Source organism: Colletotrichum navitas (assembly GCF_030913465.1).
Source record: "Colletotrichum navitas strain CBS 125086 chromosome Unknown LY79scaffold_6, whole genome shotgun sequence".
NCBI classification, from domain to species: Eukaryota; Fungi; Ascomycota; class Sordariomycetes; order Glomerellales; family Glomerellaceae; genus Colletotrichum; species Colletotrichum navitas.
The window spans coordinates 505564-528426 of NW_026850552.1; the positions used below are offsets into that span (position 1 = coordinate 505564).

The following is a 22863-nucleotide window of genomic DNA, read 5'->3' on the forward strand; positions in this document are numbered from 1 at the left end:
TGTCAAGTTCGAAGTTGACGAGCCCTGGGCGTACCATCTGTCTTTTGATTACATCCACACCGATGCTATGGCGTCGAGCGTCTCAGATTGGGAAAAGTCCTTTAAGAAGAGTTTTGAGTGAGTGGCACCGGAATGCGCTAGTGTGACCCTACTGACTTACTGGACAGTTCCCTTGAATCTGGTGGTTACCTCGAGCTGCAAGAAGGCCATGCCAGGCCTGACTATGACGATGAAACCTTGTAGCCAGACTCTGCGTTAGGAGGTTAGTTTCATTGACATTTCTGTCTGTAAGTTCAATTGGCCACTTAACTCATGGTCCAAAGACCCTCACTTTCGAAAGCTTGGAACTTGGGAGGGCATTGAGGCTTGAACGATGGCGCGCTTTGCCAGAGCCCTTGGTTGGACCAAATATGAGGTTAACGCATTTCTCGTCGACGTGCGGAAGGACAGTAAGGACAAGAGAATACATGCGTACTGCCCTATGCGAATTGCTAGTTCAAAGGACCCATTCTGTTTCGGCTTGAAATGTTTGCGTATAGGCCACCTATACCATGCTCACATGTTCGGTCCGTCGACTTAATGCAGCAGCCCAACCCGCGGTCTGTTACATTTGGCGGTTGACTGTTCAGGAAGATCAGTCCCACTCACAGCCTACCACGCTGCAGATGTATGCTTCTTTTGTCCTGGAGGCACTGGCTATCGTTTCTGATACGGCCCGGAACTCTTGCTTGTTGGAAGTAAACAATATCCATAAGAACACAGCGCCCCCTGCCACCAACCTGCATAATCGTCCCCGGCCAAGAAGAGGGGCCGTATCAGCGGTGCAACAGAAAAGGATGAAATAGTTCATGGTCAACTCTCAACTCTACTTCATCTTCCCTTCCGAACAAAAGACACCCGACTCGGCTCTCCGCGCTTTGGTCCCCTGAATTGTTGCACCATGGTCGACAACCAGAACGACAAGGCGCCCGACAATGGCGCAGCACCCGCCAACGATCCTGCTTCCACCAGCGGCCCTGTTATCGTGGCCAACGACGATGTGAGGAACCATGAAGAGACCCAACAGTTATGCAGACACTGACTTTCGATGTAGGTCACAGACGATGCCACGTCAGACGCAGCAACCGTAAGCATAAATCCATCGGGCCTTTCATCGGGTGTTGTGAAATGTTCTAACTCTTCCAGCTTGTTTCTGCAGGTCTGCATCTAACTAAAAACAGGTGGGTGATCTGTGCCAAAAGGCCGCTGGAGGTGACCGAATAAGCAGATCTAAACTTGTGGCCCTAGCGCATACATGCGGGAAAGAAACTGGCGTAGATGAACAGGGGGTTCTAGAATCATATGACCTCGCAATATGCGTATCATAGTATTCTTCAATGAGATATCATGACGTTATTGCTTGATGAAGCAATGGCACAGGATCGAATGACCAAAGCAAAGTACGTCATGGCGATTTGGAACAACGCTTGTTTCTGATTGCGGCCTCGTCAATACGCGGTCCTTCCTACCGGGGTAGAAGTCAAGAATGACCGCATGGAGACGGCACCTAGAATCAAGCCTGGCTGAATCATGGAGAAGAGACTCATGCAGGGACTTGTGCAGCATTCCCAATCTCGGCGAAGCTTCGAGAGCGGAGGCTAATCAGTGCACGGATAATTGAAGATCAGCCTGTCCCACATTACAGAAGGCCCACATGAGGTACCCACACGGGCCCGGCCAACCAAATCGCCGCGAAACAAGCAAAAACAGCCCCTCTGTCTCTGCTGTTCCCGCGCAAGCGGAAGGGCGGTAAGGCGGGAATGTCGTCAATCCATCAATCAATCAACCAATCCAATCCGGCCACAGTCACCCACCTCATCTCCCCATTAACCACCACCCTCCTCGCCTTTTATGGTCTAACCCGTCACAGGCCAGCTTTGGTCCAACAAAGAGCACCTCCGCCCCTCCGTCAGCGACAGGCGGCCCGACTCCACACCGATTTCCCTCTGGTCGTCACACCCTATTACCTGCTTCCCGAGGTATTCACATACGTACGACCCGAACCCAGGAACTTGGACGCTGCGTACTCCTCATTATCGAGTTTCCAACAACACCTCTCACACCCAAAGTCGCTGAACTATCCCGGCCACGATGGCTTCCAAAGGAGTTTCCCTCCTAAAGTTCGTGGGAACTGTTTCCCTCGGCCTTCTGACTGTACGTCGCTACTGTGCCCCCGAAATTACCCCAACCCGCCTGGGCCGTAACCGAACCTGGCTCGTGGGATCGCCACTATTCCAGTCACCCCTCCCCGCACTCAGCACTCCGGGGTTTCGGCAGCTCCCCCCATCGCGCGAATCGCTTCACCTACTGACATTGTGCAAATAGGGCCTCTCCTACTCCCTCTCTACCGTCACCGTCCCCTCGATCCTCTCCCTCCCCTCCGCGTCCGACGCCCTACGCGCCTTCAAGAACCTCTACCCCGGCGCGACCGCCCGCCTGCGCATCCTGACCGGCGTCTCCGCTACATCATTCCTCCTCGCCTTCTTCTTATCCCCGCGCGCCTACCGCCACCCTTACCTTGTCTACTCCTCCGTCCTCTGTCTGACCTCCGGCCTCGCCGAGACCATCACCCCCTACGTCCTCAAGGGCTCTCCTGAGTCGTCCAAGGAGTCCATCGCCGCCCGCCGGCAGGCCAGCCGCCAGCGCGAGGAGGCCCGCAAGGCTGCCCGCCTCGCCCGCCAAGAGGCCCGCATGGAGGCTAGCTACGAGCTCCTTGGCGATGCACACAGCGACGGTGCCGGCAGCGCGAGCGGTGACGACGCGGCCGCGGCGATGGCGGCAGAGGAGGAGGAGGCCCTGAACGGTGAGGAGATCCGCAGCGAGGTCGAGGGCTTCAGAAAGACGCAGCTTGTGCAGTCTGCCGTTGCCTCGTTGGGTTTTCTCTTGTCCGTCGTCGGCATTTGGGGCGATGGTGCTATCCAGGTCTTCCGGACCGAGACTGTCATTGTTGGTGTATGAGACCATGTCTGAATGAAGTTGGGGGCGTATCAAGTCATAAGATTGTTTTTTCCGCAAATAGGAAGGAGTCGTAAGTTCGCGTGGGCCCGGCAATAACGACGCCACACTACTGTTGATGCTACTGGAGACCGTCATACTCATTACATATCCTTCTATAGCTACCCCGGTCTGCGGAGAGGTCGGAGAACATGGTAAAATAGACCATTAAAGCTTAACTACACCCCAGGCCTGAACAATTTTCTGCTGCGTACGCTGGTACTCTCCCTCATACCGCTGCTTTCCAGCTTCATTCGTGACCGCTTTGGACCAAGATGCCGGTGGGGTAGCATTGACTACCGTTCCGGGCTTTTAGACTCACTTGCAGACCGCATCCTCACGGAAGCGCAAGTAAGGGGTGCTTTTGTGGTGAGCGGCCTCAAATATGCTCAAGACTTGAGTCTCTCGGTGCCAGCCATGTCGTCCTGCGCATCCTTGACAAGGAAGCTACTGCAGTGTTAGCCCTCGTTGAATCAGAATCGAATCAACATCACGTGATCAACTCACTTGTACATCAGTATTGTGGGCGGGATTGTGCCCAGATGCCACAGGCTGTGCGCATCCAGAGCACCCCACAACGGCGGGAAGTCGAAGAGCTCCAGACTCATGACCGTGATGACGCCCGCGACGACGATACTCGGCCAGATGGCCCAACCCCTACGCGACTGCTTGTACTTGTTGAAACTGAACCACAACCACATGATGTTTTGGATCATGCCAATAATGACGTTGGCCGTCATGTTGTACGTGTAGTCCCAGCGCACACCCTTAAGGTACGCAACATGCCCCGCATACAGCAACACGCACAGCAGGGTCCAGGCGCGCAGTACTGACCTCCGGCGCGGCGTCGGGCGGTCAAGCCGCATGATGCGCACGACGGTGTAATATAGCCCGTACAGAACGCTCGCGCCCGCCGCGAAGTAGTCGAGCTGCTCGGTAGCAGGGAAGTCGCGGGTGTGGAAGATGGCGCTGAAGACCCAAGAAGTTATGCCCACGCCGGCGAGCCATTCGTACCACGGCCGTAGAGGGTACGAGGCCGGGATGACGGCGCGTAGTTTGCGCCAGCCGTCGTGGTGCGCCCAGAGGTTACCAAGGCTGAACAGGGTGCTGAAGGGCTCCTGGATGCCAAAGAGACGGTGGAAGGGCCATTTCCCGTGAAACTGGACCACGGGCTCGTCGGCCGCGAGACGCTGCTTCGTGATTATGTGCTGGCACGTGTAGTCGCATTCGGAGGCGCAGGTCCAGAAGAGGAGACGGCGGTGAAGGGCTGCGGTTGCGGAACTTGATTAGCCTCTGGTGCGCGTGAGGTCCACGGATTGGAAGAGGAAGGTTCGGGGGCAGATGACGTACGGATCGGCGTGGCTTCTTTGCCTGGAGCGCAGTTCTCATCGTGGCAGACCTGCAGGGCAGCACACAGCCACATGTCAGTCATTGGATGCCGAAAGGGGTGGTACCGGCGCGGTGGACATAGCCCGCGCGTGTGTAGTGGCACTAACCTGGACGCATTCTCGGAACTCTGGCAACCGATCACCGTAGGATGCCTCGACGGTGACCGCAAAAACGAGAAGAGCAATGAAGAGGACCAGGAACAGAGGAGACTGTGATCGTCTCCCCGCTCGTGAACCTTTCATGACGCCGGCATCTATCGCTTGTGGAATCTCGCGTGGCCGGAGGAGAAAGGGAATCAAGAGGCAGTGGCGGTGTATGTGTGGTGTACAGACCGGCGGTCGAGGTTGAAAAATGGTAGGGAGAGTGACGGAGTAGAAATGTACTGTAACTCGGGAGATGGGACACAAGGGTTCGGAGGTCTCGGGTAGCCGCTGCTCTGTCACTGTTACCCTGATCGAATGAAGACAACGACTGGCAAGGAATTAGCGCGTCTGATTGGTCATTTTCTCTGGGGCAACCAATTTTGACAGGGTGTAGCTTGGTGGCCGATCTCTGGACCGGGAGTTCATAAGCGAGATTCATTCAACTCTAAACTATCCCCATCACTCTCAACGTCGACTGTTTCAAGCAAACCTGTGAGTAAAGATTGCTTCATAGGCAGCATGTTCTTCTCCTTTCAGTATGCTGGTATTTTTCTTAATCTGGACAACCACCAAAACGCCGTGACTCGCTGGGCACATCACGTCACTAGGAAGGGATTTGTCTCATTCAGCAGACCGATTTGGAGGTTGCGGTCGCATCAATTCTGCTTCTCTCATCAGATCGATTTATATGATCCGATGTCTTCTATCCTACAACTTTTGCTCAAAAAATTAATAATTCGGGCTTCTTCAACTCCAGCGTTGTCAAAACAATCTCAGGCGCATCCTCCACCGCTCTAGTCATCCCTGGAATCGGGTTTTTCTCTTGGTGTTCCCTCGCTATCGTTCCCTCTTGCCGTTGGGTGGCTTTTGTGCTCGGTAGTACTTATCGACAACACTGGCTCGGGTTTTGGCCATCAAGATTGTCGGCCCCCGGTGGCTAAGAGCCATAGTCAGGCTCACGTCTCTTTGGGGAAGGGCCTGTGAACCTGGTTCCAGAGTAAGCGTCTCTCGACCAGAACTCCGGGGTCATCCATAGTCTCCGGATCTTTGGGCAAAGTAGAGATGAGTTGTCGGCCGTAATTGAAGTCGAGCCACGGGTGGTCAGCCTTTGGTCCCCGAGTCATCTTCAGGACGAATTCCCGGGTCCATACCGATGGTCCCCAGCAGTATGCTTCTGAGCCCTGTTGCAGCGCTACCTTGACAAGTGCGATCCATGGCTGTGTTGACTGTATCGCTGGCTTGTTCCTTCGTCGTAGGATGAGGTACAGAATCTTGCGCTCTAGGCTCATATTTCGCGCATCGGGGCAGTCATCCCAGTTGTGACCCTTCGCGTTGTGAATGGGACAGCCCTTGATGTAGCCGTTGTCGTCCGGGAAGAGGCAATCGCCTAGCCAGTGGCCAAAGTGACCGCATTGATTGCAGACGTTGTCCTCGTGGAAGCGATCTCCCTCCAGCGACTGTATTGTCGTAATCTCATTCAAGGCGGCTTCCTCCTTTCTCATCTCAACTTTACCTTTGAAGGGCGGTTTGTTACGTCTGTAATCAGAATCATGCAGACATGAGCCGCTCGGCGTTCCAGCCATCTGCGGTTGATGCACTGCTCCAGCTTGATCAGCTTGTGTGCTCACTCCGACATAGTCTTGATGTGGCCCACCGTCCGTGATCTGTCCGGTATACTCCTGTTTGCCAGGGCAGTCGCCATTTGCGTTGAAGTTGTCGCTTTCATGGCTCTGCTGGGGGTATGGATAGTATTGGGCATGGTCCCCTCCATCTAATGCTGGTCGCAAACGGGTGTTGGAGCCAGCATGGCCAGACCGAACAGAGCTACTATTGCCATGAATTCCAAAGCCATGATCGAGTTGGTCCTCAAGTTTGCATCTGGTCACTTCAGTATTGTGACTTGGCTGAGCGTGGATGGCAGTCCTTTGGTAGCCAGCCCTGTTATTGTCAGGTTGGTGCGGAGGCCTACCCATGGCGGCGGGCAGCTGATGCTGTTGAATGAACTTGTCGTAAGGCGCACATCCATCGACCGGAAACCGCATGGAATTTTCGTAATTTATGATTGTGTCTCTGTTATTGAAGATTTTTCGTTTCTTGCTATTGTTAACGCTCTGGTGACTGTCTGCATGGGTGTATTGTTCCACCTCCAGGCCCCTGAGAACTTGACCAGAATCATTTAGTGCAGCTGAGCTAGGAATTTGGGCTTCCTGCTGATGTTGAGAGTGGGTTTCAGTCCAGTTTCTAGTGAAGAGAGGGTCGAGTTCCGACCTGGAGTCTGTCTGGGCGAATTCGCGCCGGTGTTGGGCTGGAGGCAAGCGGCCGTGGATCTCTCTCATTCTCTTGTGTTCATCGTGAGGCTGTCGACGACCATCACCATCGCGGTCTTTTTTCTTGGATCTCGTCATCTCACCGAACCTGTTCGTTCTGTTGATTTTGGTGAGAGTGCAAGAAACAGAAAGATGTATGACGGGTCAAATGAAGAGGGGGAGAGGGTGGAGAGATGGGAAACACAAGATGAGAAATTGTACTGATAGAGGTAGACTTTTTAGGCAGGAACGACCAAGGGTGATATGACATCACATAACCCGCCTGAGAGAGAAAGTTTTTGAATAGCTTAAGGCCCAGGTGAATACATGCTCACCGGGGTACGAATTCTTTGGTGCATTACACATTGGCAATACGGATACAGTTGGCGTCAAAACAGAACCGAAGGCACACTCACCTAGTGAACACAATGATGTAAATAAATTCCATGACAGTGTAGTGAAAGCTCTATCCAAAGTAGCATAAGGTCTTTTCAGTTGATCACTATGTTTATTCAGCCACTAGGTATTTTATGGAGATAAACACTAGGTAGGCTAAGCAAGCATCCAAATCACTTGACTGCAAACATACATACGCTCTATTTTTCCGTATCAAATACTCGCAAGCCATTGATGTCGAGGGTATTTCCTGGATGTGGCTCGTCCAAGTTCCTTGAAATGAGAAGCCGAGAACCAGCATAAGTGGTATACCAAGCAAGAACGGGGATGATAAGTTTCTGAGCCACATCAGAGCTGCCGCATCTGGAGAGGTGGTCCAAGTGAACATCTTCAGTCTGGAGTTTTATCGGGTTGAACTTTTCCAAGAGTTCTATAGCAAAAGGCAGGACCCGCCTTGTCTTACCTCACTACGGGTCGCTCACCCTTTTTACTCTGTTCATACCTGATTAGTATTTACACTTCTTCACTATTTTCAACCCCCTTGTTTCATTCACTCACTTTGATTTATCCTAACGAAAAGGCTTTTCCGTTCACAATCAAAACATATGTTGGTCTTTGCGATAACTCGTCGTTTCACAGCAGACCATTTTACTAACAATCATTTAGGCGGCGAAGATGTGTGGAGGCGCGTTCACTATGGGAGCAGAGAGAGAGAAATCACCATCAGACAGTCCATCGCAGCCATCCTCTAAACGAGCCAGACTGTCTTCCGCCGCAGTCGAGCCCGTCTTTGGACGGCTCGAAGTCACCGCAGATATCAACTCTGAGGACATCATCCGGATCAGCAGTAAGCGTCTGGGAGATAAGAGACCCATCATCGACCACCTTTCGGACGATACCTTTGCCATCATTGGTCCCCGTGAGCAAGCCCACGTCATGCTCGACAAGATCCTCCGCCATAGCGATAACCCTACTTTCACATGCATCGCGAGACTCGTTCCCGGCACGGAGAAGGCGTCAACACCCATCTCTACCGTGGCCGTGTCTCCGGGCGTGACACATGAGGTCCTTCACCACGGCATCGGCGAGACCAAGGCTGTTCCCGCTCCCGAGCTCGAAGGATCGGTGATTTCCCGCCGCAGCCTCGATGCTGCGCTGGAAAAGTGGTCAACATGGGGCAACCCCGACGTCAAGCTGAAGTTTCTTGTTGATGAGATGGAACGCCTTGAGCCGCAGGCCCGTTCCGTTGAGCTGCTCGTGATACAGCGACTCGCAGCTAAGCACCCAAGGATGACTGTTTCTGACTTCAACTCAAAGCTCTTAACAAGACAACGGGCCTGTTACAATCTAATCGCGAAGCTGGGGAAGACGCAGGTCGGCAAAGATACGATCTGCTTCAACCTTCTTACACACTTCTGGTCGATGTCCAACAACCCAAGTCTGAGTCCCGGGGTTTCACTTAGGCCGGGCCCCACTTTCCCGTGGAACAAGCTGAGGCCTAGCGATATGGCAGGTGGTCCTGATCCGTCATATGAGAACTTCCTCCAGGAGCGCAAGGAATAAAAGAGGGCCTCAAAGAGCATACTTTTTTATGTAGGGCGCTCATCGCACCAAGTCAGGGCCTTGTCGCCATCTTCACTCGAGAGCGATAACATCCCGGACGCGACGGATACACGATACGACACGCAAATGAGCGGTTCTTGGGATGACCAGGCTGGCGGTTTCCATTACATGGGCATGTCACAATGCGAAGGCGAACAGTCAAAATCTCAATAAACCTTGATCGTATAGACCATCAGATCATCCTGCCCTGTCTCCCATCTCCCAATCATTTCCTTTGTGATTGATGATTTACCTCCGTCCTGTGAACCAACATTTCGCATCATCTCTGCGCACACGCGCACATCATTACAAGTTTGCACGGGTTCTGAAACCAAGGGCAGTTCGTAAAAGGTGTGTATGCTTGTATGAACGAGGACAACAGGCCAAATTGTCGCTCCCCCTTCTTTTTTATTTTTCCCTCGGCCGCCCCGAAACGCCAGAGCAAATGAAAAGACGTTAAGAACCAAAAAAAAAAAAAGCAGAAGCAGCCCACCCAGCCAGGCGCATGATGATAAAAGCCACGGCATCTATGCATGCGTGTGTACCTCTCTCTAGTACTTCTTCTCTTTGATATCATGTACTAACCCCCTTCCACCTCCTACTCATTACCATCCATACCCTCGCCTCTCCCACCGGCCTTTACTGCTCCATCGCCTCGTCGTCACCGGCAGCGGAAGCAGCAGTAGCACTATCGTCACCCCACAGGCCGTCAAGCTTGAACTCCTGGGCCCACTCCGTGACGATGGTCTTCTGGTCCGCTGCGCCGACGTCGTCGCTGACGGGGGCCGCAGCGGCGGCGCCATCGCCCTGCACGGCCAGGACGGGGGCCTCAACCCAGCCCTGGATGCGGCCATCGCGCCAGTCGGTAACAACGGTCATGGCGGCGGCGTTGATGTTGGGGATGCCGCCACGACCGAGGCGGCCGCGCTTCCGCGCGACCTGGACGAGGAAGTCGGTCGTGATGTCGCCATCGGTGCGGCTCGGCAGCAGCGGGGGCAAGTCGTAAACGTCCGTCAGCTTCTGCAGCAGATCGGGGGTAGCAGACAGCCGGCGCAGGAGAAGGGTGACGGCGGGGATGGGGTCCTCGATGTTCTTAGGGGGCACAGCGTTGAGCAGCACGAGGTGAGCATGGGCGTCGGTCGCGTTCTTGAGCGACACCAGGCCGGATGTCGTGCTGTTGTTGGCCGAGGGGAAGACGATACCGGGTGAGTCGAGGAGGGTGAGCTTGCTGTCGATCTTGACGGCACGGATACTCGTCGTGACGCCAGCCTCGGCGCCCGCGGGGCACGCCTTGGAAGCGCCGCGGCCGCCGCTGAGGCGGCCGAGGAGGGCGTTGATGACAGAGGACTTTCCGACGTTGGGATAGCCGATGACGCCGACTGAGACGGCGCGCTTGAGCTGGCGGCTAGCGGCGTAGGACTTGAGGGCGCGGAACAGGTCGGCTGACGTCTTCTGCACCGTCAACTCCTTGTGGTTGAAGGTCTGGGCGTTGGGCGCCGCGTTGGAGGCGCGTAGGGGAAGGGTCGGGAAGTAGCGGCGCAGGTGGACGAGCCAGTCTTTGAGGACCTTTGGGGGCACGAGGTCGATCTTGTTGACGACGAGAATGAGGCGCTTGCCGCCGTTGGCGGCCGCCATAACGCTACGTTCGACGTCGCGGGAGCGGGTGGACTCGGGATCGCGGGCGTCGAGGACGTAAAGGATGACGTCGGCCTGCTCGACGACGTTCTTGAAGACCTTGTCGAACGCCTTGCGGGAGGTGGCGTTACCGACGGCGATTTCGGGCGCGGCGTCTGAGTCGTCCGAGTCGTCGTCGTCGTCGTCCATCTCGTCGTCGTCGTCGCCGCCGTCGCGAAGGTCCTTCTCGTAGCTCTCAGCAGCGGCCCTCGCGCTCGCCAGCAGGGCAGCCATGGGGTTCGACTCGTCGACGTCGTCGTCGTCAAACATCATGCCGTCGTCCTCGACATCAGCCATGACGTCCTGGCCCGTCGACGTAGCCTCGGTGACACCGCCCGTCTTGGCGGCCTTTGCCATCTCGCGGCGCTTCTGCGCCTCCTCCTGCTTCCGCAGCTTCTTCTCCTCAATCTCCGCGAGGATCTTTTCCTTGTAGGGGAACAGATTCGGGATGCCGGGATCCTTCTTGAGCTTGGAGCGCCATTCCGGGTTCTGCTTGGCGAGCTTTCTCTGTTTCCTCTGCTTGGCTGCCGACGCCTTTTCGATCTTGTGGCGGAGGCGCACGGGGGTCCTCTTGGACTTTGGCTCTGCGATGCTGTCAGTCAATACGGGACAGTCAACCTCCTGCGGAATGCGACGTACTCTTGGGTTTGTTGATTGAGCCGGCCATCTTGGAAGTTGACCCGGGCGACTTGGGGAGCACTTTTTCCTATTACTTGGAGGGATGCTTCCTGCTAACCTCGACTGCCGTAAAATTTCCTGCGCCTCGGTCTTTGCATGCAACTTTCAAAAATTTAGTGGGAGAGCGGGTTCTGCCGCCCCACACCGCTCGATATCACTATCAGACCCCACTACCGACGCTCACCGCCCGAATCTAATCCCGTTGCGGCAGCCCCGCCATCAACCGAATATAGCCCCTCCATGGCAAGAGCGAGAGCGGCTGGAGCCAGTGGGCCGAAGACGCACGCTTAGCAGCATAACCAGGAACCTGTCCTGGAAGAAGAACCTCTGATGGTGTTAGGTCCCCGGGTTTGCCATGGCGGCGGATTACCAAGGTCGTCGTTGCCGACTCAGCGATCCCTCAAGAGTCATCAGTCGCCTCACAGCCTCAACTTCAGCTTCGAGTCATGCTTTCTCATCCGCACAAAGGATTCGTTACAATTAGAGGCACTTGAGGGCAGTTTTCAGTTGGAAACGCATCCCGGAGATAAGCCAACGACTAACCAATCGTCTTTACTTAAGCCAACCTGATCACATCTCTCGCCAGATAATATCGTGTTTTCACCTCCCCCAAAAAGGGAGACAACTGCTGAAACCTCCGCAGTCAGTCACCCACACTTCAACCATGTCGTACGCAGCCCCCCCACAACGCATCACCTTCGATGGCTTCCTCTTTGACATGGACGGTACCATCATCGACTCAACAGAGGCCGTCGAGAAGCACTGGCACACGTATGTCCACCGATCCGACTCTGACTACCAAGGTCTCACGGTCGGCGGCGTCCCTTGCATCAGGACACCTCCCCCGCCCGTCTCCTAACCCATCCCCACTCACTAACACCGCTCTCCCTTGCAGAGTCGGCAACGAGATAGGGGTTGCGCCTGAGGTGATCCTCGCAACATCCCACGGCCGCCGTAGCATCGACATCTTGAAGATTCTGGCCCCTGAGAAGGCGAACTGGGAGTGTGAGTTGCGCTCAGATCTCTTGTCGTTCGTCCCCTTGCTTCCCTCTTCACTCACCGGCCGGTCGCCACCGTTTCTCATCGTTTCACAACACTATTTCTCACTCGACAATCCCCCCATAATACAAGCAAGGGGCTCAAGGGGGAGGGAAGTTGACTGACGTGCTTGCTGCAGATACTCGCGAGATGGAGGGCCGCCTGCCGAAACTCTACGGAAAGGACGCAATCGAGATCCCGGGAGCAAGGGCGCTGCTGGACGCTCTGATCAAGGAGGACGCGCCCTGGGCCATTGTCACCTCCGGAACCGAGCCTCTCGTCGGTGGATGGCTCGGCGTCCTCAAGCTGCCCCAGCCCGAGCATCTCGTCACAGCCGAGTCCGTGGAGAACGGCAAGCCGGATCCGACCTGCTACCTCATCGGCCGTGAGAAGCTCGGCCTGCAGGATGCGTCGAAGCAGATTCTCGTGCTCGAGGACAGCCCAGCTGGAATCAAAGCAGGCAAAGCAGCCGGATGCAAGGTGCTGGGCCTCGTCACAAGCCACACCGTTGAGCAGGTTGCGAGCGCCGAGCCAGACTGGATCGTCAGAGACCTCGACTCCGTCAGGGTCGTTGAAAAAAGGGATGGTGTCGTCACTTTGGAGTTTTCCAACGCCCTAGTGCCGGGTCTCAAGGCGTGAGGAATGGAGGCTCTTCTAGGTAAATCGATAGACAGAATTAGACTTTGTGTGCCTAGACCCCATTCTCACAGAGCCGTGGTCCGCCATTCCCTTGGGGCAAGAGAAGGGAGAAGGTGAGGCCAACTCCGTGACAAACGATCGGCTAGTGCGTCTCGAGGATGACGTTGACTAGATTCTGGCTTGGCTTGTCGAGAGAAGTCTGGATTCGAAAGGGGACGAGACGGCCTCGACGGGCGTATGCCTACGGTGAGAGATCCCGACCACGAGCAGACTCATCGGCTGCGGTGTCTGCTTCCACCCGTCGCGGCAGTCTAACAACAAAACGCCATTGATCTCTGCAAGAGGTGAGTCGCGTAGGCCCAAGACCTTGTCTCTGACCCAGAGACAAGATACACCGGATGTCGTGTTCGGGACATGTGCGACCTCAGAATCCAAAAATACCACCCCTCCCCCTCCCCCCCTTCGGCCGAGCTAGGTGAGCCTTAATACACTCACGTGTAGTCTCGCTGACGGCTCGGGTTACCAAACTGCCACGGCTTTGCACAGCACGCTGTATCGGCGGTTCGATCAGCTCGACGCGAAGCAGAGTAGGAGCGTATCGAACTCACACGCCGGCGGCCTTGCTTTTCTTTTCTTTCGCCAATCTTGGGGCAAAAACCCACGGCCTGAAGGTTGACTCGGGAAAAGCAACGCCGAAAGGGTCTCAGTCCGGCGGACGCACCACTTATGGATGGCCCAAAAAGCAAACAGAAACGACGGCAATCGTTTCACGAAAGCGTCGTGCAGGCAAGTCTGACGACTTGTCGAACGTTCCCAGTTGCCTCGTGTCTAGCCTATGCGGAACCTGAGCAGTCCCGAGGCCCTGGTTGTGGCGCAACTTTGCATACCTTTCGATAACAAGGCCGCTATTAGCGGCATACTACCATGTATGTAGACGAGATGAGACGAAAAGTGAACGGTTCGTAGGAGTCCATGTGAATCGGAGGTGCAAGGTCCCGGACACACAAGAATGCTCTGTCAGCTCCGGGCTTCGTGCTGACAGGTCGGCTGCCTGCAGGTCGTAATCACCCAGGCACAGCCACGTCTTTTGAGAGAAGGTACAAGTCGAATCAGGAAACAGCATCTTGCAGCAACTTCGGAGATCTTCATGCCTTAGCCTTTGGGGCGTCGCTCGAGCCGGCGACCAATGCAACGGGGCGAGCGGTACGGTGCCGGCCTGGCCCTGTCCCCGGACGATGGTGTTTGGCGAGGGTTGGGCCAGTAGCGAATATCGTCTTCGGCCACCCGCCTTCCACGCCAATTCTGGCTGGCGGGCGGGCAAACGAGGCTGTCGGTGCTTGGTGGCGGCAAGCACATTCAGATGCGGATAACCCGCGGACGAAGCCGAGACAGCGACACGACAAGGGATTCAACGTGTATAAGTGCTGGCGTTGAGGCAAGGCCCAGGAGGAGTTGTTTGCTAGTTCACTGCTTCCCAAGTGCCAGCAGGCGCCCGAAGACGCCATTCCCACACGTGCGACGGCATGCATCAACTTTCGTGTGGACAGATGCAGTGAATCAAGGGACTAGGCCAACACAGGTTTCGCCCACGAGAATGTCGTTTTTGGGGAGAGCCACGCGAAGGACTGCTCTGGCGAGTCTTGATGCCCGGCTGAACCTCAAGCCCTGGTCACAGTCATTGCATGCTGCTTGCTGGCCTAGACTGACTATTACTTCCAACCATAGGCGGCCACCGAGGCAGCGTATTTCCACAGCACTCACTGGGAATGACGAAAGCAACCTCAGTCTCCTCCGCTGACGGTGATTTTGTCATCACGACTACCACGAGGAGGATATTGGAATATTGAGTGGTGGCGCACCCATCTTTAATGAGGATTCAGGGCGACGAGTGCTCAAAAGTGACCGCTCTCGCCGGCGCCTTCGGATTCGATTAGTGCAACGTCATGATTGGCCGGGTTTCCAAAGCCAGGCAGGCTACTGGGCTGAACGGGAAAGCCGCGCGCGCCAGTGATCAACGAACGAACACATCGTATGCAGGAGATACGTACGCCTCGAGGGTTAAAGCTCGTCACCAGGACGCGGCTTCCGGCTGCATCCGCGTCTTTGCGGTTCCCGTCGGCGGACGGACGTGTTCTGACTCGAGTCCACCCTGCCGTGAGGCTGTGTCGTGGTTTAGCGAGCGAGAATGAAATTGTGCCGTCGCAGAGATGGAGGGGGGAGGGAGGTTCAGGTCGGTGTTGGGGTGGGTGTGGAAACTGACAGGCGCAGCAGCCCGGCCCGCATGCAAGTGTTGCTGTTGCTACATGCGTGCTTCCTACCAGGCCCCTCGTCATCTTTTTTTTTTCTTCTTTCTTTTTTCTTTTGCCTACGGCCGTGACGAGGGCCCCTGATCTAGTTTGATGAGAAAGGCAGGGGGGGGGGGGGGGGGGCAGCGGCTAGTGCGCATGGGAGGAGAAGATAGCAAAGGAGCAAGAACAAAACATAGATAAAAGAGACGGGAAAACCCCGGCAACTGTCCCCTCTGCCCTCTCCCCTCGCCGGACAATGCAGGGGGCCAGGCTGGCATCCCCATTCATCTCATCAGTCGTCACGGCCGGCATCGCACGTGGCTGCCAGGACCCGACGTTGACCACCCTAAAGTCGTCCCATACAATACTACGTTGTTTACCATGCACATAGTATTTGCTGGGGTACATGATGCGACGAAGGGACCGAGCCACGCTGTGCCTCGTATATCGTCATGGACCTCGACAAACCGAGCAACCGCGGGATTCGAGTGTCCGGTTTTGTGGTTCTTGTGACCTCAGGGGCGAGTCTAAGACATGGTTACGTTACGGCTTTTCGGGTCAAGCCCCCCCTACAGCGACTGAGCCCCTTTTCTGCACATGTACTCGCAAAAACTTCATCTCCCATGTGCAGATTATGCCCCGGCGCACGGTCATGCCTCCTCGAGTCCTGCGTAGTAAGCAAAGCAAAGCAAAACAAAGCAAAGGCTCGTGGTCGTTATCCCCAAGCGCCTCGTCAGTCGTCTTGAAAAAAGCGAATCCACGCGAAAGGTCAGTAGGCGGGGTGTCGTTGGTGTTGCGCCGCCCCCCCTCATTCGGCAACGCGCTGCTGATTGCTTATGGCGCGCGTACGGCAGATGTTCCCAACCGGACATGGTCCTTTTGACGAACAAAACTGGGTGAGGGAAGGTATCCCGATTCTCTGGATGAAGGCCAGACACTAAAATAGAAATGGTTACACTCGGAAGTCTCCTAGGTAGCCCACATAGGACAAGGTCTTGCAGAATAGGTATCATCTCCGGAGGCGGGCTCTTCGAATTGCCAAAGTGGAACACCGGGTAGATGTCTGATAAGCAGATGAAGACGACATCGACATCTGTAGTCTTGGGGCGTAGCAAGATCTGGGTCGGTACTGCAGGGCTAGCAGGGACCGATCGCAACGTAGCCGGCAAATAAGTACCTGTACAGTACACAGCACAAGCTGCCGCACACAACGGACAACTGACTCACTGAATGGAGGCTGTGCTACGCTCGCTGGCTCGTATATCATGCGATGCACCCGAAGCTGGTCAAACATGTCGACGGATTGCACTGATCAGGTTGCTGTTACGGTAACCTCTCGAACCAAGCCTTGATCACAATGCGAAATGTCCCCATTATGCAGATATCAATGTTTCATGTTGACAGTGGCAGATAGCCCAGTCAATGACGTTGAGTATGACGGGGGAGGGGAGGGCCAAGACAAGTTTAGCTGTATTGGGCTTTTCTAGCTTTCCTGACGGTTGGAATTATCGGCAGCGCTTAAGCCAGCCTGGCGCCGTTGGCTTATCGCTGCTAGTGGCATGGTGCTGGGTGTCTAGCTACCTAGCTAGCTACCTAGGTACCTACCTAGGTAGGTAGGTAATAGGATTGAGGTACGTATCCAAGGCGGCCCCTCTCAAGGCCGCACAGGTACAGTCGGAAATGTCGAACAGCACAGGTTTGGGGTGCAAAGGGTTCGTAGAGGCCTAGACTCATCCGTCAAGCACGACGGCCCAATACGCTCCTAAGAGAGCTTTCGCAACGAGCAACCTCACGTTGAGGGGTGACTAAAACTCCGCATGATGCCTTGGTAATGTCTCCCCTCCCTGGTCTCGGCAACACCAATCGCATCTTGCGACGAGTATCCCCAACGAGCAGCACCGCGTTAGCTAGACACCTACTACTGCGGAGTGATCAGACAAGCTGACCATGTCCACTACTGCGTACCAAGTACTGTAACACGACCAAGTGTTTGTTGTACCTATTGGATGGTCACGTCCACGGAACGGTGACGATCCGGAACCTCCCCCCCCTACCCCCAATAGGTACGTACATCGGCCAAGCCCTCGTATCTCACATCACGAACGGGTATCGAGGACCAACATCGCAGAAGAACCCCGCCTAGTGACTTTCTACCGCTGAGGATGGTATGTGGCACTCGGCCGTTGATTAGTCTCTTTCTGTAGATGTACAGCTCGTCCTGGTGCTGCAGTCAGACTGTGTTTTGAAAGGTCGACACTCCGGGCTGATTCAACTCGTCCATGTTGCATGCTAGCTGTACCGTGCATCATGCATGTCCACGAATGGCTTTCCGATCTTGTCTGGAGCGCAAAATCTTTTCTTTGCTTTAGTCCAGACCATGGAAATAATCGGTAGTGTATTTGACCGAGGAGCGAGTATCGCCGCCATCAAGAAGACCATGAGATCGGCAGCTTTTACCTAGGTAGGTAGTTGACAACTGCTACTCCTTGCTCGGGCTTGCCAACCACTCGGGTGACAAAAAAGACGGCTGGTTGCACTTACTACTACCATATGGCAAGCGACCATCTTTTTTGTCACCCGAGTGCCAATATGGCGACGCGACATGACGCGGCTGGTATTGTCCCCAACTTGTTTGTTTCCACGTAAGGGGTCCAGTCCTATAGCGCACATCTTAAGAACATCCCACGAATGAGGCGCCTGGTACGGATCTAGGTCTGCACGCCTCGTTTGTCTTAGCAATGTCACCCTGTAATATGCCTAAACGAAAATCTTCGACATAGAAATTGCCTGGGGTGTTTGGTACCAGCCGCTCGCTGCCTTGGACAGATATCTGGGAAGCGCGATGTGACTCCATCACGCACAACCTAGGCATCTCATTCCCAGCAGCTGGGTCTTAAGATCCATGTGCAGCATTGAGCTGTCTACATGATGAGAATTGTGGTATCCCCATGGGTTTGTTTGCATCACTGGCACACCTTTAGACGCTTCCTCACATTCGCCGATGAACATAAACTAAAACCGGTCGTGGAAAGAAAGTCTCGCGATCGAAAGCAACCATAAAAGTCATCGACACGAGAGGATATCGCCGACGTTATTCTTGAAACCGCAAGCATGACGAGGTGGCGCCGGCACACTCCCGTGAAGTTAAAGTAACTCCAAAACCACGCAAGTATTGTTAATACGTTCTTGTAAGAGACAAGTGACGCTTGCATTTGCACTTTTCTGCAATGCAGCCTGCAAGTTGGGATACAGCGCCGCATAGCTTTCAATATCAACCCTGTAAGGTTGTACAAACCAGCAGAAGCATACGCTCCAGAAATAGCAGTACAACCGTCCTTTCTTTGTTGTGTTTTTGTGTAACCCTGTGGCGGTGACGGCTCAGGTCAAGGCCCGCCCACTGCCTTTAAGTAATCTGGAGAAAGGGTCGCAGTCGAGGGCGGGATGTGTCCCCGACACTAGATCAGGAAGTCAACCGAACCATCATCTGTCAAGGGACCTTGATTCCTTCGGTCGCAAAGGGAACCGGGCTAGCTCCAAAGACAGGGCATGGGGAAAATGCCGGGAGAAAACTTCCCGCAGCATAACGACGGCAGCCCTTGATGAGGAGTGAGGGCCGTTTGTTTGCAATCCAGGCTCGCTGGCATTCCTTGTTGGGGGGGTTTTGTTGGCTCATGAACCTCGTTTCTGCTTAGGAGGCGTTCCTGTGTTCCCCAAGGTTGCTTGCTTGGGGGGGGGCAAGGCTCGGTGACAATTTCGCACCATGCCCAACGGCACAATTTGCTGCTGCATATGGGACTAGGGACCATATAATCCTTCAAGCTGCTTGCTGCATTTCAGAGCACCAAAAGTATGTCAGATAAAATCACAGTGCATCTTCTTTGCTGACAGGCACCGTGACGACCTGTCGTATAGGGGCCAAACGTCTGTGGACCATCGATTCGATGACGTGTGGCTGTCAACATCGGATCTACCAGAGCCGTCCTTACATGATCAGATATGGCAGCCATGGCTCATGAGACAGCGGTCGCGAGGGCAAGCCCTGATCGTGCGTACAAGTATGCTGCGGTGGTGAGTTCTGCGCCGCAGGGGAAGAGGAAAGTGTGTCGCTGCACGTCTAGAGGGCGGGGACAACAGGCCCGAACAAAAACGCTGTAATAGTTGTAGTAGGTGACGGTGATGGAACTAAGATGGACCGTAAGTTGCAACCTAGACAGACCCATGCGGTCCATGTGGTAGGGTTGCCAGCTGTGAAGCATCCTGACCTGGTCTTCGGGGAGGGCGTTCGGATTGCGTTCGGATTGGCCCACCCACACGACTCCTCTTCCTGACGACGACAACTGGTGGTCAACAGTGCGAGATGCGACCCAAGAGACGTTTATGCAAGTTCAGACGAGCTGCAGCGGTTGCGACGGGCTAAGGAAGCTACCATTGGACCAGGTCTCCTTTCTTGTGCAGCAACAGCATCGGGAGCGGTGCAGCGTTGAGAGCGAGACGCCTCTCAAGAGCATGTCTCAGCTCCAGCGGGCAAGGGCTTGCGCTTCGCCATTGTCAAGGTTCGACAACTTTGCGACCGAGTGAGACCAGTGAAAAGTAGGTGGTGGGCCATTCGGGGCTAGCCTGCGGGAGCAGCGGCTTGTGCCTGGAGTTAAGGGAGCTGGTGTCTGCTCTGCACTGGGCGTCTTAGGGCCACTGGCTTAGACCGAATGAGGTGTAGCGAACGTCAAGTCGGGGACTAGGCCAGCAGACCCAGCTGAAATGTGGTGATGAAGTTGCCGTTTGGGTACTGATGACCATGGCATCGCAGGTTGGGTTGGGTGATCTTTACCGACACGTCAGCGCCCGAACCAATCATCCACTATGGCCTCTTCGAGGCGGACGGTGCTACAGGAGTAGTGGTGCCTATCGCATGAGAACGTTGCATTTTGGGAGCAGCTGAGAAGGCAAGGTACCCGCACCATCTCGTCAGTTGACGGTTGATCATGACGGACGAGGATTGCGATCGCGGCCCGAAGCCCAAGGAAAATAAGGGGAAAAAGGAAAAGAAAGAAAAAAAACAAAGGGCAATAATCGACGCGTTTTCGGCGTCGTCGAGCTGCGTTAGCGCGGCGGGGAGCCAGGGGCCGACAGCAAGGTGACAGGGATCGCTTGCACTCACGAATGGCAAGGACCTATTCCGTTCCGTCAGCTTGACTGGGGGTGCAAAATGCGGAAAGGGCGGGAGCAGTGTATAGCCGGACGGTCTAATCCTAATTCAGAACCATCTCAGTTCTCTTTTCGTCCAGACCGGGCTTTGGAGCAGTGCAAGGCAAACAAATGCAATAGCCGATCTGGCTGGTCGCAATACTTGCTCCATTCGTCGCGTGGCAGTATGGCAGTCCTTTGCAGCAAAGCCGCGAGGGCAGACGGCGGAGGCGTGGCTCTCGTCTGCCATCCATTTGACGACCGCAAGGTGATTCACAATCACGAGAGGTGCCCCGGGCTAGATGTGTATGCACAGCACTCGTGTTGGATTGGCGAGTGTAGGATAGGACGGCTGGCAGATTGGGACGAACGAGGGGGTCGTGGCTCGCCCAGCTGAAGTCGGCCGGCCGTGTGTTTTGGCGTGTTCCGCCGTCATGGTTTTGCTTTGTTGGTGCCGTAACGCAGCCCGGGACGGCTGAGCGGAATTAGGTGGCAGTCACTCTGGTCAAGTGTCGCCGTGACGGGACTCTAGGGCCGTGCCATGCCTGGCGATCGATAACAGACCGCCCAGCATCTGCCATCCCACTGACGGCTCATATCACCACCACCCAAGACCCTCAACAGCGCCGCAAAGCAAATCCCAGGCCGATGGGATTGACAGCGTTCCGAGACAAAGAGCGACAGAGTCGTCCACTCAGAGGCAGGAGGAAGCGTAGGTCGTGGGGAAGCCAAGCATGGAGCTGGATGCTGTCCCAGTCGCGATATGCAAAGAAGAAGAAAGTCGCCAATCCGGATGGACACGGCGACAGCAAGGATGTTTTGGTGAGGCTGCTTGTCGCCTTGGGCGAGCAGCCAAGGAAAACAGACCCGACGGAAGCAATGCCAGAGCGAGTATCCATATTCTGTACGAAAAGTGCGTACTGGCTGATGTTCAAAGGCGTCTTGGGGGGGGGATTCATTTCGCAGAGATGACGATGGCGGTGACGTGACAGGCCCAAGCACATCATGGCGGATGATCACGCCCTGGGAGAGGAAAAGCTGGAGAAAACTATAAGCCACCTATCGACAAGGCACGGGGTAGCGGACGAATGGCTCAGGGCGAGTGTCGAGTGCAGTGAACAACTGGGTGCAGTCCGAGGGGTAGGATTGTGGAGGCCTGATAGGATGGAGAGAAGAAGGGAAGACAAGATGTTGGTTATTCTGCCCATACTATACACGTACTTGGTACATCCGCGATGTAGCTGTTCCCCTTCCCGTCCCCGTCCCGTTCGTATCGACACCGTCTCGGGTTGAGTTGCTCAGTCCAGAAGCCAATCCATGTGAGCCGGCGATGCGAGTAGGAAACCCCCGCCCCATCTATTTTCTTCACAGGGGGAAAAAAAAAAGGGAAAAAGGAAAAAGAAAAAGGATGAGCATTGATAAGGTAGCCTGCCGCACTTTCTTTGGTGGGTCGTAACTGCTTCGCGGACGGCAACGACTGCCTACGACAGGGATTTAAACCTTGCAGTCAGTCAACAAACGGGCCCCCATGCTGATTTCGATATGCGGTATTCGTACTGTGCAAGACGTTGACAAGTGCAAGAGGACAGAGCGTTGAGCATCCCCCTCTGTACTCCGTACGAGGATTCAAATATGACCTCAAGCCCATGGGTTCGCGTCGCAATAGCGTGCCAAGGGAGCTGGGCCGAAGAATGAGGCAGTTGATGGTCTCGTGCACTATCATTCTCGATGGGCACCTTTGTTCCCTGGTGTACCATACCTACTTACTTGAGGGTATCCCTAAGGACCAGTGATGCCCGCGCCGAGAACGAGAACAAGGCAACGGAGTCCAAGGCCGTACGTAGTGTTGTGCCTGAGCACAGGCCCGCCTGCAGTAGTGTGTGCCGGCCGTCCGCACTGTCCTTGTACCGGCAAGTCTGTGCAAGCAGTACAGTCGGGTCGGGTCCTTCCAAAAGTAGTCCGTATAGCTGCAGGAGAATTCTGCACTGTATGACCTTCCGGTGGTGGGGTCGGGGCGCAGGGACAGGCACGGAAAGAGACAGTGGAGGGTCCTTCCTACATACCGTATCCACTCGTTAGATTCGTACACTGCACTGACCACCCACTAGGCCTAATTCAAAAGGCGGTCAGCCAGCCTAGCCACACACCCACCCATCTAACCCTAACCCTTGCCACCAAACTTGCTGCTGACGTTGACTAACCCCTACATTTGCCACTTCTAGATCCCTGTTTCTGCCAGCCCGCTAGGCCCTATCCAGCAGCCCATGGTCAGTGCAGTGTACGAATCTAACGAGTGGATACGGTAGTACCTTCGGGGTCGAAGGGGGATGGAAGCTCGCACCGCAAGTGGGGTTCCTCTCCCCCACATGACCTTCCTGGCATCGAGTTGAGCAGCTACGGTAAGGTGCCTACCCAGGTAGGAAGATACAGAGTACGATTAGTTAGGTAGTGTATACCTAGTACAGAATGCTGCGTAAGGTATTTGTAAGTGTACAT

At 55.0% G+C, this 22863-nt stretch overlaps 9 protein-coding genes across 9 annotated transcripts; 6 read left to right on the plus strand and 3 right to left on the minus strand.

Annotated features, from left to right (window-relative positions):
• Nucleotides 1-940: 940 nt before the first annotated feature.
• On the plus strand, nt 941-2997 carry LY79DRAFT_666314 (uncharacterized protein; the record flags this gene model as incomplete). The annotated part of the gene is made up of 3 exons (XM_060563200.1): nt 941-1039; nt 1094-1126; nt 2365-2997. 3 exons carry the CDS (start codon nt 941-943, stop codon nt 2995-2997), a joined length of 765 nt encoding a protein of 254 aa, XP_060418730.1.
• Nucleotides 2998-3280: 283 nt separating this feature from the next.
• Nucleotides 3281-4992, minus strand: LY79DRAFT_324853 (Per1-like-domain-containing protein). Its single transcript, XM_060552441.1, has 4 exons — nt 4530-4992; nt 4384-4432; nt 3541-4300; nt 3281-3480 (listed from the first exon to the last, which is right to left on the minus strand). The coding sequence occupies exons 1-4, from the start codon at nt 4662-4664 to the stop codon at nt 3423-3425; spliced, it is 1002 nt and encodes a 333-aa protein (XP_060418731.1). The 5' UTR covers nt 4665-4992; the 3' UTR covers nt 3281-3422.
• Nucleotides 4993-5521: 529 nt separating this feature from the next.
• On the minus strand, nt 5522-6417 carry LY79DRAFT_666316 (uncharacterized protein; the record flags this gene model as incomplete). Its single annotated transcript, XM_060563201.1, has 3 exons — nt 5522-6162; nt 6220-6298; nt 6355-6417. 3 exons carry the CDS (start codon nt 6415-6417, stop codon nt 5522-5524), a joined length of 783 nt encoding a protein of 260 aa, XP_060418732.1.
• Nucleotides 6418-7806: 1389 nt separating this feature from the next.
• LY79DRAFT_324930 (uncharacterized protein) lies at nt 7807-9007 on the plus strand. The gene is made up of 2 exons (XM_060552442.1): nt 7807-7874; nt 7934-9007. Exon 2 carries the CDS (start codon nt 7943-7945, stop codon nt 8828-8830), a length of 888 nt encoding a protein of 295 aa, XP_060418733.1. The 5' UTR covers nt 7807-7874; nt 7934-7942; the 3' UTR covers nt 8831-9007.
• A 31-nt stretch (nt 9008-9038) lies between these two features.
• Nucleotides 9039-11396, minus strand: LY79DRAFT_599293 (P-loop containing nucleoside triphosphate hydrolase protein). The gene is made up of 2 exons (XM_060561819.1): nt 11183-11396; nt 9039-11127 (listed from the first exon to the last, which is right to left on the minus strand). The coding sequence occupies exons 1-2, from the start codon at nt 11208-11210 to the stop codon at nt 9509-9511; spliced, it is 1647 nt and encodes a 548-aa protein (XP_060418734.1). The 5' UTR covers nt 11211-11396; the 3' UTR covers nt 9039-9508.
• A 489-nt stretch (nt 11397-11885) lies between these two features.
• Nucleotides 11886-12898, plus strand: LY79DRAFT_666319 (haloacid dehalogenase-like hydrolase; the record flags this gene model as incomplete). The annotated part of the gene is made up of 3 exons (XM_060563202.1): nt 11886-11992; nt 12117-12226; nt 12399-12898. The coding sequence occupies 3 exons, from the start codon at nt 11886-11888 to the stop codon at nt 12896-12898; spliced, it is 717 nt and encodes a 238-aa protein (XP_060418735.1).
• A 1129-nt stretch (nt 12899-14027) lies between these two features.
• LY79DRAFT_324936 (uncharacterized protein) lies at nt 14028-14743 on the plus strand. Its single transcript, XM_060552443.1, has one exon. The coding sequence runs from the start codon at nt 14259-14261 to the stop codon at nt 14694-14696; it is 438 nt and encodes a 145-aa protein (XP_060418736.1). The 5' UTR covers nt 14028-14258; the 3' UTR covers nt 14697-14743.
• Nucleotides 14744-15341: 598 nt separating this feature from the next.
• On the plus strand, nt 15342-16381 carry LY79DRAFT_539878 (uncharacterized protein). Its single transcript, XM_060556835.1, has 3 exons — nt 15342-15954; nt 16041-16082; nt 16152-16381. Exons 1-3 carry the CDS (start codon nt 15593-15595, stop codon nt 16243-16245), a joined length of 498 nt encoding a protein of 165 aa, XP_060418737.1. The 5' UTR covers nt 15342-15592; the 3' UTR covers nt 16246-16381.
• Nucleotides 16382-16490: 109 nt separating this feature from the next.
• Nucleotides 16491-17026, plus strand: LY79DRAFT_539880 (uncharacterized protein). The gene has a single exon (XM_060556836.1). The coding sequence runs from the start codon at nt 16609-16611 to the stop codon at nt 16801-16803; it is 195 nt and encodes a 64-aa protein (XP_060418738.1). The 5' UTR covers nt 16491-16608; the 3' UTR covers nt 16804-17026.
• Nucleotides 17027-22863: the final 5837 nt, after the last annotated feature.

What these genes read in the sequence shown, in the direction of transcription:
- LY79DRAFT_324936 (XM_060552443.1), top strand. Translation starts at nt 14,259, where the DNA reads ATGCGGATAACCCGCGGACGAAGCCGAGACAGCGACACGACAAGGGAT.
- LY79DRAFT_324853 (XM_060552441.1), bottom strand. Translation starts at nt 4,664, where the DNA reads ATGAAAGGTTCACGAGCGGGGAGACGATCACAGTCTCCTCTGTTCCTG. An exon ending in CAAAGAAGCCACGCCGATCC is followed by an intron (nt 4,301 to 4,383) that starts GTACGTCATCTG and finishes CCGCAACCGCAG; the next exon opens with CCCTTCACCGCCGTCTCCTC. An exon ending in CCCACAATACTGATGTACAA is followed by an intron (nt 3,481 to 3,540) that starts GTGAGTTGATCA and finishes ACACTGCAGTAG; the next exon opens with CTTCCTTGTCAAGGATGCGC.
- LY79DRAFT_539878 (XM_060556835.1), top strand. Translation starts at nt 15,593, where the DNA reads ATGATGCGACGAAGGGACCGAGCCACGCTGTGCCTCGTATATCGTCAT. An exon ending in AAAGCGAATCCACGCGAAAG is followed by an intron (nt 15,955 to 16,040) that starts GTCAGTAGGCGG and finishes CGCGTACGGCAG; the next exon opens with ATGTTCCCAACCGGACATGG. An exon ending in CTTTTGACGAACAAAACTGG is followed by an intron (nt 16,083 to 16,151) that starts GTGAGGGAAGGT and finishes TACACTCGGAAG; the next exon opens with TCTCCTAGGTAGCCCACATA.
- LY79DRAFT_539880 (XM_060556836.1), top strand. Translation starts at nt 16,609, where the DNA reads ATGACGTTGAGTATGACGGGGGAGGGGAGGGCCAAGACAAGTTTAGCT.
- LY79DRAFT_599293 (XM_060561819.1), bottom strand. Translation starts at nt 11,210, where the DNA reads ATGGCCGGCTCAATCAACAAACCCAAGA. An exon ending in CTCAATCAACAAACCCAAGA is followed by an intron (nt 11,128 to 11,182) that starts GTACGTCGCATT and finishes ACAGCATCGCAG; the next exon opens with AGCCAAAGTCCAAGAGGACC.
- LY79DRAFT_324930 (XM_060552442.1), top strand. Translation starts at nt 7,943, where the DNA reads ATGTGTGGAGGCGCGTTCACTATGGGAGCAGAGAGAGAGAAATCACCA.